Source organism: Ictalurus punctatus, chromosome 23, assembly GCF_001660625.3.
Source record: "Ictalurus punctatus breed USDA103 chromosome 23, Coco_2.0, whole genome shotgun sequence".
NCBI classification, from domain to species: Eukaryota; Metazoa; Chordata; class Actinopteri; order Siluriformes; family Ictaluridae; genus Ictalurus; species Ictalurus punctatus.
In genome coordinates, this window is record NC_030438.2 from 16,212,199 (window position 1) to 16,231,079 (window position 18,881).

Sequence of the window (18,881 nt, forward strand, 5' to 3'; positions counted from 1 at the left end):
TTGGAAAAGCCAATCGGCATACAACGCATATCTTTTGACTGGGGGAGGAAACCGGAAGAAACCCCCGAAGCACGTGGAGAACATGCAAACTCTGTGCATACAGGGTGGAGACAGGATTCAAACCACCAACCCCAAGGTGCAAGGCAAACATGCTAAGATACTATCATGCATCACCGCACAGGAGCTCTTTATTGTCTAGGAAATTCAATTCAATTTACATTGGAGAAACCAAGAGAAGATTGGCCAGTCATCATGTCAAACAATTATGGACCTTCAGAATTAAGGATTTTTCCTTTCTAGTGGCAAAACAATTCAACAGTAATAGAGATAACATTAATGACATCTATGTATGCATCACCTGTGTACGTATACTATATTCACCATAATAGGAACACCTGTACTACTAATTATCCAATCAGTCAATCATGTAACAGCAGGACAGTGTATAAAATCATACAGATACAGGTCAAGAGAGTTCATCTTAAATCAAACAATGGAATGGAGAAAAAACTATGATCTCAGTTACTTTGACCGTGGCATGTTTGTTGGTGTCAAATGGGCCGGTTACCGAAAGTGGACCGTTGAAGATCGAAAAATATCACCTGGTCCAAATTTTGGCAAGTCTGTGTCCATTGTAGCCTCAGATTCCTGTTCTCAGCAGAATCTCTCCTGAGGTTTAACACAAAGTTGGACTTAATGTAATCTGTAACAATAAACAAAACTCTCTGTGTAGATAAAGATTGTAACATTGGGAACGGCAGACGTTCTGGAGAACCAGAATTTATTTTTCCCTCAGTGCATTACTGTTTTGTCACAGAAGCCCCGCCTCCTACTAGTTAAAGGCGGGATTTTAGTAAGAAAATGGAAGTAGTGCAGACTATTAAATAGTTCTACTTTTTAAAGGTTATCCCTGCAATTGTACAAATCATTTCTTCACAATGGGCCTGTCTCTTTGGAAAAGGGTTTGGGTGAAATAGTCATTCATAACAGTGCAAAACTGAATAAACCAATGTTGGACCCCAAACGCCGTGCCTACATTTTGGGGTGAGAACACGTTGTGTTAATTTAATACATTTTTTTGTTTTGCCAAACATATTAAACTTTAAGAGCCAAATCACAAGTTGGACTGCATAAGAACATCACTGAAGATGTTCTTGAAGATGCACGTCTTTATAACATGACTATTGTGTATTTGCAGATATCAGAGATAAGCCAGACCAAGTAATTATAAGGCTTTGTTGGTAAAATAAAATGTATTAATGTTTTAAATATGTAATTTCATATAGCACATGCCACTAAATATATATTAGAATTTTCACACTAACTATACTATACTAACAATTATGCCTATATTTAAAGGTTTGCATTCGTGTGTACTGTAAATTGCAATGATCACAAAATGAAACATATGGTGACAATCATATACCAGCATTTTCATTTCAAAACCATGTACAGTATGTGCATAACTTTAACAATGCCTGAATGGAAAACATGCAAATGAATAGCAAGAAAAAGACTGACTTTCATAAAGGGGAACTTCCTGCAGAGAATGTAAAATTCACTACAGTAAGATTAGACTTGTCACATAAGACCTCTAAATCACGAGACCGTAGATGCCTCACATTGGTTTCCTCTGTTTGTTTTTTTCTCTTTATGAGACCCTTGGTGTGAGCGGTCATCACTCCTCCCTCAGAGCAGCTCTCAAATAACGGAGCAGCATCTGTTTTGCTCATATGCTGGACACAGAGAGACAGACCTGAGAGATGTGCTGAAGAGCTCGCAGACTGGATTAGATGATATTTTCACATCATAGCTTTAATCCTAACAACTAACAACTAACAGTGCAGTGCAAGAAATCATATACAGAGCATGGAAAACATGCATGTGTGAAAAATGTTATGCTTAAGGTAGGTCTATCTATCTATCTACCTATCTATCTATCTATCTATCTATCTATCTATCAATCTATCTATCTATATGTCTGCCTGAATGTGTCTGTCTATCTATCTATCTATCTATCTATCTATCTATATGTCTGCCTGAATGTGTCTGTCTATCTATCTATCTATCTATCTATCTATCTATCTATCTATTTGTCTGCCTGAATGTCTGTCTGTCTATCTATCTATCTATCTATCTATATGTCTGCCTGAATGTCTATCTATCTATCTATCTATCTATCTATCTATCTATCTATCTATCTATCTATATGTCTGCCTGAATGTCTATCTATCTATCTATCTATCTATCTATCTATCTATCTATCTATCTATCTATATGTCTGCCTGAATGTCTGTCTATCTATCTATCTATCTATCTCTCTATCTATCTATCTGGTTTCCCACCTCTAGCATATAGTTTTCATTATATAAATGTTCATAAGTAATTACATTGAATATTATTTCTGATAATGTATAGATCTGTCACTGTTAGAGTTACAAATCTATAAATCTGTACTTATTTTTTTCATAAACGTGTTGTTTTTATAATAATACCCAAATTACATAAAGGAACGGTATATTTTAAATAAAAACACATCTGGTTTAATAAGACAGATTAATAAAACGTTTTTATTAATAAAACAGATTAATAAAACGTGAACCAACGCACAGTTATTGTTGCATTGGTTATTCAGATTATAATGTACCTTTAATTTTTAAACATAAACTCCGCCCCTTCTCCTGTCACCTTCAACAGCTTTGATACTCACCTTCTTGGATTGGTCGATGGAAATGTGCTTGGAATGCACCTCCTGTCATCTGATTGGTTTACATGCACGCAAAAAAATAAAATAAAAAAATCGTGGCCCCGCCCACTCAATGTCTCTCCGTATGGAGGAAGTAACTAACTAGCACGCTAGGAACAGGAAGAAGAAGAAGAAGAAGAAGAGTAGTGTGCTAGGCGTATTTCAGCTCCTCCGCCCTGAATAGTGATATCTACGTTCACCTTCTGATTTATATTTACACATACATATATGGCCAACAGAATTCTTAATTTTATCTTTATCATTAGGGTTCCCTCTATTTTGTAAACATTCCGCCGAAAAAGAGAAGACGGTTTAACCCTTTTACTGGGAATTTCTCTCGGGTAAGTAAGCTAAGCTAAGCTAAGAGACAGCTAGCGTTCGTGGGTGTAAATTAAGCCAAGTTTCTTCCTGTATTTGTAGCGCGAGTTGCCGGAAAATGAAACATGTTTATATATATATATATATATATATATATATATATATATATATATATATATATATATATATATATATAACCAGCTATTTAAATACAATATAAACAAGCTTATACATATACAACACATTAAATTGTGACTTATGTTATTATTTAAGGTGTATATTTAGCTACCTAGCTTAGCGGTCACCTAGTTCTTACTGAGTAACGTTAACCCTGCTAATACTAACTAACACGATAACTAGTTGGTTAGTTATATGGCTAGTTAACCCTGTCTAGTATTTGGATGTAAAGTTCTGTTTGACAAGTTGGGTAAATTCAAATGTCCTTCCTGTCAAATTTGGCGGATGTCTTCATATCCGGTCGGCGCGTGCCCTTGTACCAGTACAAATTGCATTACTGTGTGTTATTGTAAACGGCACGTATGTCTTTTGGGCATTACTTTATTATTATACTCTATATAATATTACTACAAACCTTTTGAACTGATCCTATTATTTTGTTCCTCTCTAATAATACCTTTTGGTAGGTAGCCAGATGGATGGATGGATAGCACATAGACACACGATTTGGCCACTTTGTACTTGTGCCGATAGATAGGATTATCTATGAAACCTTCAGTGTGTTGCATAAGTATTCACCCCCTTCAATTTATCAACACTTTGCTGTGTTGAACTGACATGGATGAAATTGGGATTATATGTCAATATAATCACTATGGTTTGTGAAAATGTGTACAAAAAATCATAACTGTGTTGTAACCCTGTTTCTAAGAAACCTTTAAATTAGTTGCCATCAACGTCACATAATTATCTGAATGGAGTAAAGTGTTGCGTGAACTTAATATAAATAAACTTATAATAAATGTGTTGTTAATTTTGTATAACTGCATTGAATTCAATATCATGGGCTGTTTTGTTTTTTTGCCGCCATGTAATCCCAATTAAATCCATCTGACTTCCAGGTTGTAACATTTACACGATGTGGAAAGTTCAAAGGGGGCGAATACTTATGCAACTCACCGTACTAAAATAATATCTTGTTACTTATCTTATTTTCTTTTGCCTTCATTTTGTCATTACCTTGTCATGGTATGACGTTTCTTAATTTGTTGTGTTTCATGCAGCTGCTTGTGACTCGTCAGAACTGCACAGGAGCGGTTGTGTGCCGTGAGCAGTTGGACTTCAACGCTGAGCCCCCTTGGGATCCTAGCTGATAACAGGAGGGGTCTGGCTTTCGACCTCACTCTGTAAGTCTAGTCGGTAGAACTAGAGTGACAGTGCCGCTCGGGTGTGATGGTGACAAGCCCGTTGATTTCATATGACAAACTTGTTTGTTTAAAGTGGAGTGTATCTTCCACACCTATTTTTCATATAAATAGGTAGGAGTGGCTAATAGAGAAACAGAACAGGAATCAAAACATCAGAATAAAATGTAAATAAATACAGAGAAATGTTAGTATTGCTATATTAATAAAATGGCACACACTTCTGCCAAAATGTAGAGTTATTGCTCACCTCAGTTGTTTGAGTCGTGTACTTTTACCAACATCAATGATTTGGTTACAACATTGTCCTAATGCTAGCACCTGCAGGAGCAACTGTGTGCGCGCACACACACACACACACACACACACACACACACACACACACACAGTACTCCCGAGCTAAGCATGCTGGGATTCCAGCTATCCAATAACAAAAGCACAAAACAAACCACAAGTCACAGAACACAGTGCACATCGCCGCATATCAGTTCACAAGACACAATTAATTATGAAAAGATATCTGGCTCGACAAAACCCAATAATCCTGCTGTAATGTTTCGTGAGTATAAGCCACACTCAACATTGATGTGGTGATGCTTTCTGTAAGGAGAAAGTAAGGCTTTTGTCACCGTAAGACTTACGACACGGGAAAGTTTGCACTTAATCTGAAAAGTTTAATAAACGTCTTTTGTCCTAAGTACAAGAAAGAGGTGGAAAAAGAGGCGAGTGAGGGAAAGACAGATTATAGGTCCTATAATGTGAACTTGTTTCATGGCTGTTCCACAACATTGAATGTAACTGTAAATGCTTGGGGGGTGTGTGTTGATATTAATCAAGAAATAAATTGTACTTCTGTGCAAATTGCTGAGGTAAAAGAATAAAACTCTTTGTGCTGTTAGAGGAACATAATTAAGTTCAGGGTGGTAAAAAGTAACTGCATCGTGTCACAGAGTGTCACGTCACCCCGTCACTGAATATTTTCCTGACTCTATCGTATTTTTATTCCATACTTAAAGTTTGATGCATTTTATGTTTATACCGCTTCAAAAACAGCCCACTGAAGGGTTTTTTTGGTCCCATTAGTGTTGCTTTACTGTGCTGTATTTTCTAAATACATGTGTAACAATACAGTGAAATAAGTCTGTAAATCTTTACATCTTATGAAAAAGGCTCATGATAATGCTCAATGCTGTGTTTAATGCTCAAATCTTATAATTCACTTTATAAATGTTCTGTGTTTATGATCACTGCTGATGATATTGCTTACTTACATCAGCACTATGTATGAGTTCTTGCCAAAGCTAAAAGTTATAAGTAAGCTTTCTCATAATCTACACGTAAATGCCGAAGTTTCATGTCCATCATAGAAAGGCTAATATTGTGGGGGGTTTTTTTCTTTCTTTTTTTCTCTCTCTCTTCTTCAGTGGATATCGCTAGGACCCAGGAGCTGTGAGGGCTTTGCTAAATAGGTGACCCGCTTTATGACTGTGTTAACCCGGACTTTTGGATGAGGATGAAAGCGACGCTGAATGAATTGCTCTGTTCTGTCGAGCTGCTTGAAGGAGACACCGCTCTCCGCGACGTCATCAACAAACACAGCTCTGACCAAACGCAAGTGAGTCCTTACGGGACGGGTTAATGTGTCATTTTTTTAAACGGCAACAGCTTTGCTGTTTTTTTTTTTGTTTGTTTGGTTTTTTTTAAAATTATATTTTATGTACACATGGTGTTAAATTTCAGTAAACAAATTTGCGTTACTGTTTGCTCAAAACTAATTTGTTTTTACTGGATTGTTTTATTAACCATCCAAAAAACAAAGGGGAAAAAACCCAAAATGGACATAAGATAAAGCCCAAATCAAACTAAACAGACAGCTCTCTAGGTGGGCGTGGCCTAATATTCTAATCAGAAACAATCGGCTCCATACACTGCACTTTTTGGGTATTGTGCCTATAAGACCAGAATTTGCCTCGTTACAGAGCAACCAATTTGGGTATATTGGGGTTTTAAAGCAGATGATTAACTGTGTGTTCTTTTCTCCTTTAGGCACAAAAGAGTGCGTTCTTTGTGGCGGATCTGGGTGCCATCATTTGGCAGCAGATCCGATGGAAAACTCACATGGACCATGTTCGACCTTTCTACGAAATGAAGTGTAACAGCAGTGCTGTGGTGGTTGAGATCCTGGCTGCACTGGGAACCGGCTTCGTTTGCTCCAGCAAGGTAAACTTGAATTTACGCCGTGTCTCCTTTAGGTCACAAGAGTCTGACTGCTGCGTTATGACTTGAATTGAGATAATTAATGACATCTGGTCACTATGGTGTCCTTGAGTGAAGGGTGTGTTTACAAAAAGCACATACCGATTAATGACTTCTAGCTCTAACAGTTACGGGTAACTGTTCAGCTGTTTTGAGCATGAGCACTCAAAAACAAGCTCAAACCATTCTTCTTAGGAGAAATCCTGTGTGACCGACATCCTCATTAAGAACACTAGCTACCATTTTGGACGTTTTTTTTTTTTTTTTTTTTTTTTTTTTAACCTAAAACTATATCGTTGAGTTCTCAATTAACAAACTTTGCATCTCATCTTCCACATCAAGGCCCTGGTAATATATTGTTAAATGTTTGTATGACATCATCTAGAAATGTTTGAATGGAGGTAAAAAAAATAAAATAAGATGGAAGCATGGTAATGCACAGCTAAACAGATCCAAACAAATCTGTAGGTGGGTGTGGGCTAATCTAAAAAAAAAAATTTTTCCCACAGAACGAGTTGGAGTTGGCGAAGAGCTTCGGCGTCCCTGCTCAAGACGTCATCCTGGGTGGAGCCTGCAAGCAACTCTCCCTCATTAAATATGCTGCTAAACATGGTGTCCGGCTGCTGGTGTGTGACAATGAGGCTGAGATGAGGAAGATCTCTCGATGCCACCCAAATGCAAGGTAAGAATCCAGGTGCACCATTGTCATGTTAATTACTGAGTAAATGTTCTTCAGTGCAGGCAGCATTTATTTATTTAACAGCTACAACTCTACAAGAATCATCTTTGTGCTTACAGGTGCATCTCAAAATATTAGAATATCGTGGAAAAGGGTTTTTTTTTTTTTTTTTTACCCCCCAGTAATTTAAATAAAAAAGTGGAACTTTCTTATATTCTAGATTCATTACACATAAAGTGATATATTTCAAGCCTTTTTTGTTTTGTTTTATTTTAATCTTGTGGCTTTTTTAATAAAATTACCGAAAAAAATGAACTTTTCCACGATATTAAAATTTTTTGAGATGCACCTGTATACATTATACAGAGAAGTAATACATGTTTTCATTTTGAAGAGGAATTTAAACACTTCCCGATGAGAGGTTATTGGAAATGAATCAACTTTGGTGTGGTAACAGTAACTCTGCTTCACACCACCCCATCACTGATTATTTTCCTATATCGACATTCCGCTAAGTGTTTTTAGCCCTTACTTAACGCAGCCCCAGAGGGGTTTGTTTATCTGAAGCTGCTAGTGATCATTTACATGAGGGTATTTTGTGGACAGTGAACATATCCTGTGTGCGCACACATGTACACACTGTTCTGAGACTTGTTTTTGTTCTGGGCCGGCTATACTCCCAGCATGCTTAGCTCTGAAAACTGTGTGTTTGCTTTAGGCTGCTGATTCAGGTGTACACAGCAGGCTGCTGCGAGCACGAGGAAACGGCCATGCCGTTCGGCTGCACGCTGAAGGACTGTAGGCACCTGCTGGAGTGCGCAAAGGAGCTCGGCCTGAACGTAACCGGAGTCAAGTGAGTCCCGCGCACGGACGTGTTACAACGTTGAAGTGAATTTAGTGAATGTAGCCATGAATCGAGTCCAGCTAAAGAGATTAATTAATGTGTGCTGATATAAAAGATTCATATCATTATTAATTATGATATGAGAGTTGAACATATTTATGAGATTTGTTTCCCTTGTTCTGCCCGTGCGCATGCTGTCTACCTCGGTGGCCTCTTCCCAAAATTAAACCAAGTGATGATAATCTGATCCTGTGCATGCTGAGTCATGATGCATTGTATAACTAATTGTTGCCACATGTCTGTGCATGGTAAGTGACAGATTTGTTTGTTTTTTTCTGTTCCAGGTTCCACGTCCCCAGCTGCTGCGCTGAGCCCGAGGCCTTCACTCATGCTGTGTCAGATGCACGCTGTGTGTTCGACATGGGGGTAAGTCAGCAGCACGTCTGCAGTACCTCCAGCTGTTTTATGTTGCTCTGTGTACTTGATTTTGTAAAGGATGCAAGTGCGGGTCTTGCTTTAAAAGCCAGCCTCATGTATAATTGTTTTGTTTTTGCTTTTAACGTAGGCTGAACTTGGATTTGCCATGAGTATTCTAGACGTTGGTGGAGGTTTCGATGGAATCGAGGCTCAGTTAGAAAAGGTACTGTGTGTTTTAAAATCACGTTTATGCGTATGATCATCTAGTTGGAGAGCTGAGTGGTTTGAGGTGAACCCGATAGAAAGTTGTAAGAGCGTCTAGTTTTCTAAAATGCTCTTCACACTGGCTCAGAGCCACAGCATCTTCTACTGGACAAAAACTATTATATTTACATTACATTTATGGTATTTGGCAGATGCACTTATCCAGAGCGACTTACATTTATCTCATTCATACATCTGAGCAATTGAGGGTTAAGGGCCTTGCTCAGTGGTAGCTTGGTGGTGCTGGGGTTTGAACTCATGGCCTTCTGAGCAGTAGACAAACACCTTAACCACTGAGCTACCACTGCCCTACCACTATAAAATACGAATAAAATACTCGTGGGCATGTTGATACAGCCAGAGTTACTATCAACAACCTGAACTTGATTATTTTCTTATAACAGCACATCCTGTTATTGTTTTATTCTTCTGATAGCATATAAAATGTTTTATTAATTAAAGAACTTTTTTTTTTTTTTTTTTAATCCATTTTTAGTTGCAATTAATGTTGTGGAACATTGATGAAGCAAGTTGATTCTTGTCACTTACATATAGCAGCTATAAACAGTTGTTCCCTCACAAGCCTCTCTTTTATTCTCTCTCCATGTTAACTTCAGACAGAATGAACGAGCGCATTAATATAAACCTTTGATTTGAATTACAGTCAGCACTATTTTTACAGAAAATTAATTGACACTTTATGACCAATCAGATTCAAGAATACTGTGGTATAAGATGCTAGAATGCCACCTCAGGTTGTTTTAGTAGCTTAATTTTTCTCCTCTGATGATATTTATAATGCAGGTGAATGCTATAATGTGCATTGTGTATTCTCCCTCCCCTCAATTACAGGTTTTTTTTTTGTTGTTGTTGTTGTTTTTAATTGGTTTGAATTGTTCCCTGATGCAGGTGAACAGGGCGTTGAAACCCATGCTGGATGTGTACTTCCCTCAGTCAACGGGTGTGTCTGTCATCGCTGAACCTGGTGCCTATTATGTGTCTGCTGCTTTCTCACTGGCTGTGAGCATCATCTCAAAGAAAATGACAGCTCAGGACGCCAAGCATCATGCACACGGTCAGTGCTGAGCAAAACTTAATTATAATAGTAAAAAAAAAAGGCACATACTTTGACACGCTACATCTAGTGATGTTGGCTGTGACATTTCTAGAGGAAATCAAGAATTGTTGCTGTCTTGTAAAAACAATTTATATGATGTGTTCGTTCTTCAAACAGGATAATTAACGCGTATATATTTTGTCCTCAGATGCTCTGTCTGGAAACGATGAGCCGGAGTTCACCTATTGTCTGAACGATGGAGTGTTTGGCTCTTTTTCCTATAAACTGTTGGAGGAGTCTGTTCCTGTTCCATCTCTACTTAAGGTGAAGCATTTTCATTTTCAGCTGACACACAGCCAGTATCTAATCTTAAGCCCTTTTCGGATCAGATTAATTTATTAGGGGGACATATGGGATTAGTTTAATGGGATATATATATGTAAGCATGTATGTATGTATATTTTCACTACTGGTCAGAAGTTTGGAGACGCTCGACTGAAATGTTTCTCATAATCGTAAAAACCTTTTGATCTGAAGGTGTATGATTTAAGTGTTTGAAATTGGTGTTGTAGACAAAAATATAATTGTACTAGCATTCACTTGTTTCATTAGAAAACTAACATTTTATTTACAAAAAATATATATTTTTTAAATGGATATTATATTAAATATTCCGAAAAGCAGTTGGTAAGTGTCCGGTGTAAGTGTGAACTCCTTTAATACTGTTTGAAAAGCATCTCAGGGAAATTCCTCAAGAAATCGGTTGAGAAAATACCAAGAATACATTTCTGGAAATTCTAGGCAGAAAAGGGTGTCTACTTTTGAAGATGCTAAAATATTTAAATTATTTTTGATTTATTGTGGATTTTTTTATCACAACATAATTCCCATACTTCCACTTGTGTTACTCAAGAGTTTTGATGACTTTATTATTATTGTAAAATGGTGGGGGGTGGGGGTGGGGGGGTAAAAATAACGAATGAATGTTTCTAAACTTTTGACCGGTAGTGTATTATGAGAAAAACACAGACCTGGCCGATCCGTACAGAAATAATGTCACGAGCGTATAACAACTACCAACCATGGAGGGTGAAGTCAAACACTGGTTTCCTGAGAGACACATGAAGCCGGCCAACCACATCTTTTCAAACTGCAGCTCGTGCTGCATCACAGAGCAAGCGTAAGACACTTGAGGGAGAGCACCATGCTGTCCGCCGCCTTCTGCATACATGAGCTCATAGATTGTCTAGTGTGGCTGTGATTGAAAGGGGAAAGAGCGTGTGCCATCCCTGCCACTCAGAGAGAACAACCCATTTTGGATGGTTGTGGCATCGCCAGCTTTTCTTGGCAGCCCCTCAACTTCCCTTTTTAAGAATCACCCACTTTGTGTATAATTCCAAAGCTATCCCAATAATCATTCCCTGGATTTCCGTACATTGTTTTGTGCCTGAAATGAGTGGAAATGTTCGGTGGAGAACCGGAGCAATCCAAACTATCTCCATGAGAAGTCTCACTAATCCATCCTTTCTGCACAAGGAAACTCAATGGCGGTGTGCTGTTGGTTGTCTTGCTGTAGGAGATCTCTGCTGAGGAGCCGTTCTTCGCCAGCAATCTGTGGGGGAGCACGAATGATGGTCTGGACCAGGTGCTGGAGTCCTGTCTTCTCCCAGAGCTCAGTGTTGGCGACTGGCTGGTGTTTAACCACACTGGGGCCAACAGTCTCAGAGCGACGGGAGAACCCACGCCGCCCGTTCACTACATCATCTCTGCGCAAGACTGGTAAGGGCTTTCAATATTATGGTTTTAAACACTCAAATATAGCTGCCTAATGCATCGATGTTGTCCATTTCCTTTAGACATTTACAGGAAAAACATCAAAGTAACTTTTTCTGTGTCATTATGCAAAGCCCTCTGTAGTGAGTGTGTGTATAGTAAAAAAAACAACACTGATTTTGTATGGACTTAAACACTATACAACCCGTTTTATTTACGCAGGTACGAGATTCAAAACTACGGCGTCACACTGGACACAGCCCTGAAGAACTTCTCTCTGGTCCCGTGTTTTCAGAAGCCCAGTCTAAGCGAGAGCGCCATCTCCACTCCGGCTTAGCAAAGCTGCTCTTCGGCTACTGCAGCCTCGCGGGTTAATTATTTTTTTTAATATATATAAATAAAGGAGCCATCTGGACTCTTCTGGGACCAGAATACAACGAATGAGGTTTCAGAAGGGTTATCGGTGCAAGAAGAAATGCACTGTCATGTTAATCATGACCGTCAGGTCATGTCACGATAGAGTTTAGTCATTTGCGGGGTTGATGGTTAGTGCTGTTTACAAACCTGCTAGAGTATTTAATTCAGTTTTATAAATATATACCAACACGCATATATGTAATAATATTTCGTGCAAGACAGAGTTCGGTGTTTATTTATTGAATACGAAGAAGCCTTGTACTTTTTTAAAAGCCATGTGTTTATGATGCTGGTGTTGGAGAAGCCAGCAGGTGGCAGTGCAGTGCTGTGGTCTGATATTTTTAGAATTCGATGAGTCTAACTCTCCATTCTGACACTGTTCGTAAAGCACGTGGCTTTTTTTTTTCTTTTTCTTTTTTCTCTTACCATTTCCTTTTAGATTTTATTTGCTGCCATCTACTTAACAAGCTTATGTAAAGTTTTAGATGGGTCCCTTAGAAATATGAGTGTTGAGTAAACACCTAGAAGGCATAAGAGCTGACAAAATCCTCTATATATCACTATGTTCAGTCTGGGTTAACATTGCTGATTACTTCATCTACGTCTGGCATATGGTAACCCCTTGCAATTTAGTAAGGAGATTCACAAGAAGATTGCTACAGTCTCCTGTGTGTGTGTGTGGGTGTGGCAACACAAATGGTTAGTGGGAACATACAACCTTTGGAGTTTGAATCACCACACTTTGAGGATGTTCACCAGCCTTTTTTTTATTATTATTATTTTATTTTAACTTTGTAGCAAATAAACAAATTACAAGTTTTGTTTAATAGCTGAACATCCTGACTTTGTGAAACATACCTCAAACAAATTAAATGAAATTAGTTTAATTAATGGCACTTAGAGGAAAAAATTATGGAATCAACTTGTAATTTACATTTCTAAAACAAATACCAGCCCAAATCTAAAAAATGCTAATTCGTCTGCAGTTAAAAGAGAGTGCTTACAGACCATAATCTTGGAAGGAGACATGGCCCCAACAAGAGAGTTGTCAATTGAAACAAGGGAAAGGATTATAAAACTCAACAACCCAAATATGTTGGTTGTTCCCAGTCAGCTGTGTCTAAAGTTTGGTGCAAGTATAAACAAAATGGGAAGGTTATGAAAGGAAAACATAATAGTAGACCAAGGAAGATGGCAAAGTGTCAGGACAGAAAATGTACAGCGATATGCCTTGAAAATGCACAACAGAATGAATGAAAAAGAAATGGGTGGAAACAGGAGTCAGTGTTTGTGACAGAAGTGTAAGAAATCAGCTGAATGAAATGGGATTTATGTATAGAAAAGGCAAGTGAAAACCAGCACTAACACGTAAACAAGGTCACAGTGGGTTAAAGAGAAGTGATCATGGAGTTTGGATGAAAGTGATATTCAGCAATGGAACTTCTCTTTGGTGACATTCTAATGAAACATATAAAGACGACTGCCTGGATAAATCAAATCAAATTTCCCCACTCATTTATGGTAAGGGATTGCATGTCAGGTAAAGGACCAGGGGAGACCTTTACAGTCAATGCACAGGCGTACGTTGAAACTTTGGACACTTTTCCTCATTCCATCAATAGAAAATAGGTTTGGTTGTGATGAATCATTTTTCAGGATGATAATGCATCTCACTACAGAGCAAAGAGTGTTGAAGCTTTTCTTCAGGAAAGGCAGGTTGACTCTGACCTGGCCAGCAAACAGACCGGATCTCAATCCGATGGAAAATTTATGGTGGAAATTTAAGAAATTCGTCCATGATAAGGCTCCATCCTGCAAAGCTGATCTGTCAATCATTATTCGAGGTAGTTGCAACAAGCTTGATGGAGAATATTGTTTTTCATTAGTGAAATCCACGCCTCAATGAATTCAGACCATCAAAAGCATGAAGAAGAGCAACAATAATTTTTTTTTGTTGATTAATTTTTTTCCCCTCTGGAAACAATATGCGCCATTAATTAAAACAATTTAATTTGTTTGAGGTATGTTTCACGAAGCCAGAATGTTCAGCTATTAAACAAAAATTGTTTCGTTTATTTGCTACGAAGTAAAAAAGTCGGGAGCATCCTCCAAGTGTGGTGATTGTTTTTTTTTTTCCCCCCTCACTTCCTACCCAGCGGTAATAACTTGGAGAGCTGCGATACTGTGAAAATGACTTTCTGCAAAATTTGTATCTTAAGAGAACTGCAATATTGAATACAATTACATGGGTTCATTTTAGCAGAGCAGCCAAGCATATGAACCCCCCCTGTTTTCTATGTGAAGCTTCTAGGCATGAGCTGATTTAAAATTTTCACATCAACGTAATCACTCAAAGCCATATTTGTGTCAACGTTAGATCTTAATTCTTAAATGTAGTTGACGAGTGGAAAAAATAAAACCAGGCTTTTTGTCTGACGTTTGCTTCTTTAAAAGGCCAGTTCACATTAATAGTACCTTTCAGTCCTCAAAATCCACAACTGCAGCACTAACACCAACATGGGAACCCAGAATAAATTAAACGATGCAGTTTATTCGCTGTCCCATTGTGTGGTGTTTGTTTTAAGTGAACTGAATTACAGCTGGCACTGAAGTTTAACGCCCCTCTGTACAACAGTGTCAATGAGCCGTGAGGGATGAAAATAGTTTTCTTGGGATGAATAAAAACGATTCACTGTCGCTGTTTCTGCTGGTCGGAATCAGTGTTTATTTATTACTTGTGCAATGCTTTCCAGTCATCTCCAGTGTTTTGTGCTCAATCTACCAGGTAAATGTTGCTAACAAAAGACAGTGTACATTTCACTCCGTGCAGTTTACAATATTCTCATTATCTTGTGCTCGTTACCATGTTCTCGTTGCGCAGCATTTTAAACACGCATTAAAAACCTCATGCTGTGAAGGACACATGCTTCAATATTTGTCTGAAAAAAGGACTTTAATTAGACTGTTCTTATATTAAGGAGCTTCTATCGGAATGAAACACCGTCACAGAGACAACGATTGTTTGGGATAACGTGTTTTCGGGTGTTACATATCGAGACGTATCTAATTATCCGCACATGCCTAGAAGCTTTTGGTTGTATGTTGAAATATATATATATATATATATATATATATATATATATATATATATATATATATATATATATATATATATATATATATATATATATATATATACACACACACACACACACACACACACACACACACACACACACACACACACACACACACATACATACATATACACACACACACACAGTTTGCATTGTTAAAGAAAGTGCTGTATGGTTTCTGTAAGTGCCGTCGGAGGAGCTTGGTAACGTCGGGACGCGAGCAGACGATGGACAAGCTTCCCAGTTTACTAAAACAAACAGTGTTTTTAAATGAGAGACGTATTGGACGGAAAATGTAATTGTTTGACAATACACTGTCAGTAAATGAGTGTGCTTATGTGTATGTTTATTTCTTTACACTAACAGTAAATTAGCCTTCTTCCATATGGAACTCGAACGATTATGTGCACATGACTGATGATACTGTACTGAACTAATACACCATATAAAGTGCATGGTCGCCCAGACCGAACTCGAAGAGAACATGAAGAACGTGCAGTACCCGATCCTAACGTGAGCATCCGTGCTCTTTCTTCGAGGCGTTCCTTCAGGCATGTGGCTTGAGCGTGATGGGGAGGAGAGCTCGAGCTCCTGCACTGAAGCGGCTGCTCCGGCTGATTTGTGCCTGCCAGGCCGGTGTTCTCATGGCCGCATGATGGCGACGCTGGTGTTTGGCCAGGTGGTCGCTGCGTGTAAAGCGAAGATGGCATGCGGGACAGGTGAAGCGTTTCTCCCCTGTGTGAATGCGCCTGTGGCGGGAGAGTTCATCCGAGCGGGAGAATCGCCATTCACAGCCCTCCCACTGACACCTAAATGGCTTCTCACCTGTGGGAAGGAAGCAGGAACTTTAGAGAGATGTTAAGCAGTGATGCATAGAATGAGCTAGAGTCCCAATTAAAGGAATAGTCTGGTGGAAAATTTATTTCACACAGTGATCTTTTACCTCAAGTGTAAGTTTGGAAGCTATGTAAGACCAGCACGTGATACCATGTGACCTTCATATAGGTAACGTGGGTAACCTTGTGATGATTTCGGGGAATAGCAAAGCCGTTTTCACATCATAGCAGTTATCAACCAATCCTGGTTATCGAGCTAGAGTAGAAAACATGAGTCAAGGGTCATACATCTCCATCCATCTATCCATTTTCCAAACCGCTTATCCTACACAAGGTGTCAGGGGAGCCTGGAGCCTGTCCCCTGTCCCAGGGAACTCATGGGTCCTGGACAGGGTGCCAACCCATCGCTGGGCACGATTGCACACATTCACACACTAAGGACAATTTGGAAATGCCAATCAGCCTACAATGCTCGTCTATGGACTTGGGGGAGGAAACCGGAGTACCCCTGAAGCACGGGAAGAACATGCAAGTTCTGCACACACAGGATTTGAACCCCCAACCCAGGAGTTGCATGCTAACCACAAAGCCAGTGTCCCCCATATATCCATGCAAACATACAAAATCACATCTGGATCTTGAAGCCATTTATTTCCCAGTTTAAGGAATCTATATCTCCCCAACTTAACAAGCTTTTAATAGATTTTTTTGTGGTTGTTGTGGAATAAAATACTTGGGGATGTGCTGTTACAGGAAAACAATCAAGACTGTAGTGCTATGTTATTGCTCTAGAAAGAGCACATTATTATAAATGTATTATTTGAACTGCAGCTACTGCCAGAGTTGCTGCTATGGGAAATTAATCAGCACCTTCTGACCAATCAGATTTGAGATTTCAACAGCACCGTGGTATAAGAAAAAAAAAATACTGTGTTAGGAATGAAAAGATCATGAGAAAATGTCTTCCCTCACCTGTGTGCGTGCGCAGGTGTGCTTTCAGGTGAGAACTTTTCAGATATGTTTTACCGCAGTCAGCGTGGGTGCAGATGTGGCAACGCAGCCTCGGTGGGTTCCTCACGACGGGGGTGATGCCGGTGACCTTTGAACCTGCAGTCGTGACCACCAGAGGCTGTGTGTGAGACTTTGGAAGCACCAATACCATGGTGGGAATATGAGAGGCTGATAAAACCGGGGGATTAACTGTGGATGGAGCAGGTGTGCTGATCACTGTACACGGAAGCATCTGGAACACTGCTACAGATGACACAGTGACAGGACAAGCCGAGAGCATCCTGAGTAAACCAGGAGGGGTTTCGGAGGCCGCGTTGAAGCAGCCAGAGTTCAGATGTTCAAGATTTACTTCATAATCCCTGTCACTTGGGCCACTGCAGCGGCTCTGGACGGAGCTCATGGGGAAGGGTTTGGGGCTGAATGTTTCTGAGGAAGGACGAGGCAGCGGATCAGACGTGTGACGAATCACGCTGATGGCCTGGAAACGTGGTGCTTCACTCTGAATTGGTTCTGCAGAAGGAGAGATGGGTGGTGGCGTCTTGCACTGAAGGAGCAGTTGAAGATGAAAAATAGACAGTTTATCAGAAACTACACTGTGTTCCTTTCACTGAGCTGTGTTTAAGTACTTTTTTTTTTTTTAAATAAGAAACCCCACTCAGTATCTTTAAGTATCTAATATATATATATAAGTTTACTACAAACTACATCAAATTGTTTACATTACGTTATGGATCTTAAAAACTATATTAGATATATAGATATAATATATATATATATAAGTTTACTACAAACTACATCAAATTGTTTACATTACGTTATGGATCTTAAAAACTATATTAGATATATAGATATAATATATATATATATATATATATATATATATATATATATATATATATATATATATATTATATCTATATATCTAATATAGTTTTTAAGATCCATAACGTAATGTAAACAATTTGATGTAGTTTGTAGTAAACTTGTCTGGTTTAAATAGTTATTTAATTGAGTTGTTTGATTCAATCTGGCAACCCTAATTCTGACGTCCTGCGTTAAAATAGTGCGTACTAGTTGAGTACTTTTTTGACCTACTATTTAGTAACGCTATGCGAGATTTGGACGCATTGGACATATATTTAAGTAATAAGAGTAATAAAAAAAAAACACATTATTGGCGCGAAACAGTTATTTATTAGCCAAAAGGAGCTGTTTTCCGGTTACATATTAAACATGCTAACAGGCTACTTACATCATTTAGGAGAGATGACACTCGACGAGGTTCACTCAGTGTAGCCATAACAGTAAACTCTGAGGCTCTATTTTATTTCTAAATCTAGAAAATATGAGTAAAGGTTATCTCTAATATTCCAAGTGTTAAATACATACTCATTTAAGTAGCTGTTATATTAATCAGACTAATTTAGTCATTTCAAACATGTGAGTGGGACACGGGTCCCATTTTGTCCAATCAGGATAAAGGAATTATAGCCGTTAGCCAATAAGAAGAGTCTCTGCACGTGATCAGAGGCGTGAAACCGGCGTGATACACAGCATTCCAAGAACGTGAAGGCGCGCGAGGGCCACCCTGGCGCGAATCCTCTTTACCGACTGATCAGTGTTGCCAAATTGGGAGTTTTACCTCTTATTTCTAAATATTTTGTATTCTAAAAAATGTTTCATATGATTTTTAATGTACAAAAAGCTGATACAATTACCTCAGGACATTTAGCCAATAAATTTC

At 38.7% G+C, this 18,881-nt stretch overlaps 2 protein-coding genes across 4 annotated transcripts; one reads left to right on the top strand and one right to left on the bottom strand.

Annotated features, from left to right (window-relative positions):
• Nucleotides 1-1,737: 1,737 nt before the first annotated feature.
• azin1a (antizyme inhibitor 1a) lies at nt 1,738-15,623 on the top strand. Of its 3 annotated transcripts, none has more exons than XM_017453651.3 (12): nt 1,738-1,907; nt 4,306-4,428; nt 5,871-6,061; nt 6,493-6,666; nt 7,212-7,384; nt 8,100-8,234; nt 8,570-8,651; nt 8,791-8,865; nt 9,816-9,981; nt 10,172-10,287; nt 11,540-11,742; nt 11,959-15,623. In XM_017453651.3, exons 3-12 carry the CDS (start codon nt 5,954-5,956, stop codon nt 12,071-12,073), a joined length of 1,347 nt encoding a protein of 448 aa, XP_017309140.1. In that variant the 5' UTR covers nt 1,738-1,907; nt 4,306-4,428; nt 5,871-5,953; the 3' UTR covers nt 12,074-15,623. The 3 variants fall into 3 exon arrangements, with proteins under 3 accessions (XP_017309140.1, XP_047006125.1, XP_017309139.1); XM_017453650.3 differs by lacking the exon at nt 1,738-1,907 and adding an exon at nt 2,841-3,087; XM_047150169.2 differs by lacking the exons at nt 1,738-1,907; nt 11,959-15,623 and adding an exon at nt 2,834-3,087 and having other exon boundaries at nt 11,500-11,705.
• Nucleotides 15,620-18,863, bottom strand: klf10 (Kruppel-like factor 10). Its single transcript, XM_017453652.3, has 3 exons — nt 18,390-18,863; nt 17,099-17,681; nt 15,620-16,115 (listed from the first exon to the last, which is right to left on the bottom strand). Exons 1-3 carry the CDS (start codon nt 18,435-18,437, stop codon nt 15,838-15,840), a joined length of 909 nt encoding a protein of 302 aa, XP_017309141.1. The 5' UTR covers nt 18,438-18,863; the 3' UTR covers nt 15,620-15,837.
• Nucleotides 18,864-18,881: the final 18 nt, after the last annotated feature.

Coding starts and splice junctions, on each gene's coding strand:
- klf10 (XM_017453652.3), bottom strand. CDS start 18,437: ATGGCTACACTGAGTGAACCTCGTCGAGTGTCATCTCTCCTAAATGAT. Junction 17,682..18,389: donor TGTCATCTCTCCTAAATGAT/GTAAGTAGCCTG, acceptor CTGCTCCTTCAG/TGCAAGACGCCACCACCCAT. Junction 16,116..17,098: donor ACACCTGCGCACGCACACAG/GTGAGGGAAGAC, acceptor TCCTTCCCACAG/GTGAGAAGCCATTTAGGTGT.
- azin1a (XM_017453651.3), top strand. CDS start 5,954: ATGAGGATGAAAGCGACGCTGAATGAATTGCTCTGTTCTGTCGAGCTG. Junction 8,866..9,815: donor TCGAGGCTCAGTTAGAAAAG/GTACTGTGTGTT, acceptor TCCCTGATGCAG/GTGAACAGGGCGTTGAAACC. Junction 11,743..11,958: donor ATCATCTCTGCGCAAGACTG/GTAAGGGCTTTC, acceptor TTATTTACGCAG/GTACGAGATTCAAAACTACG.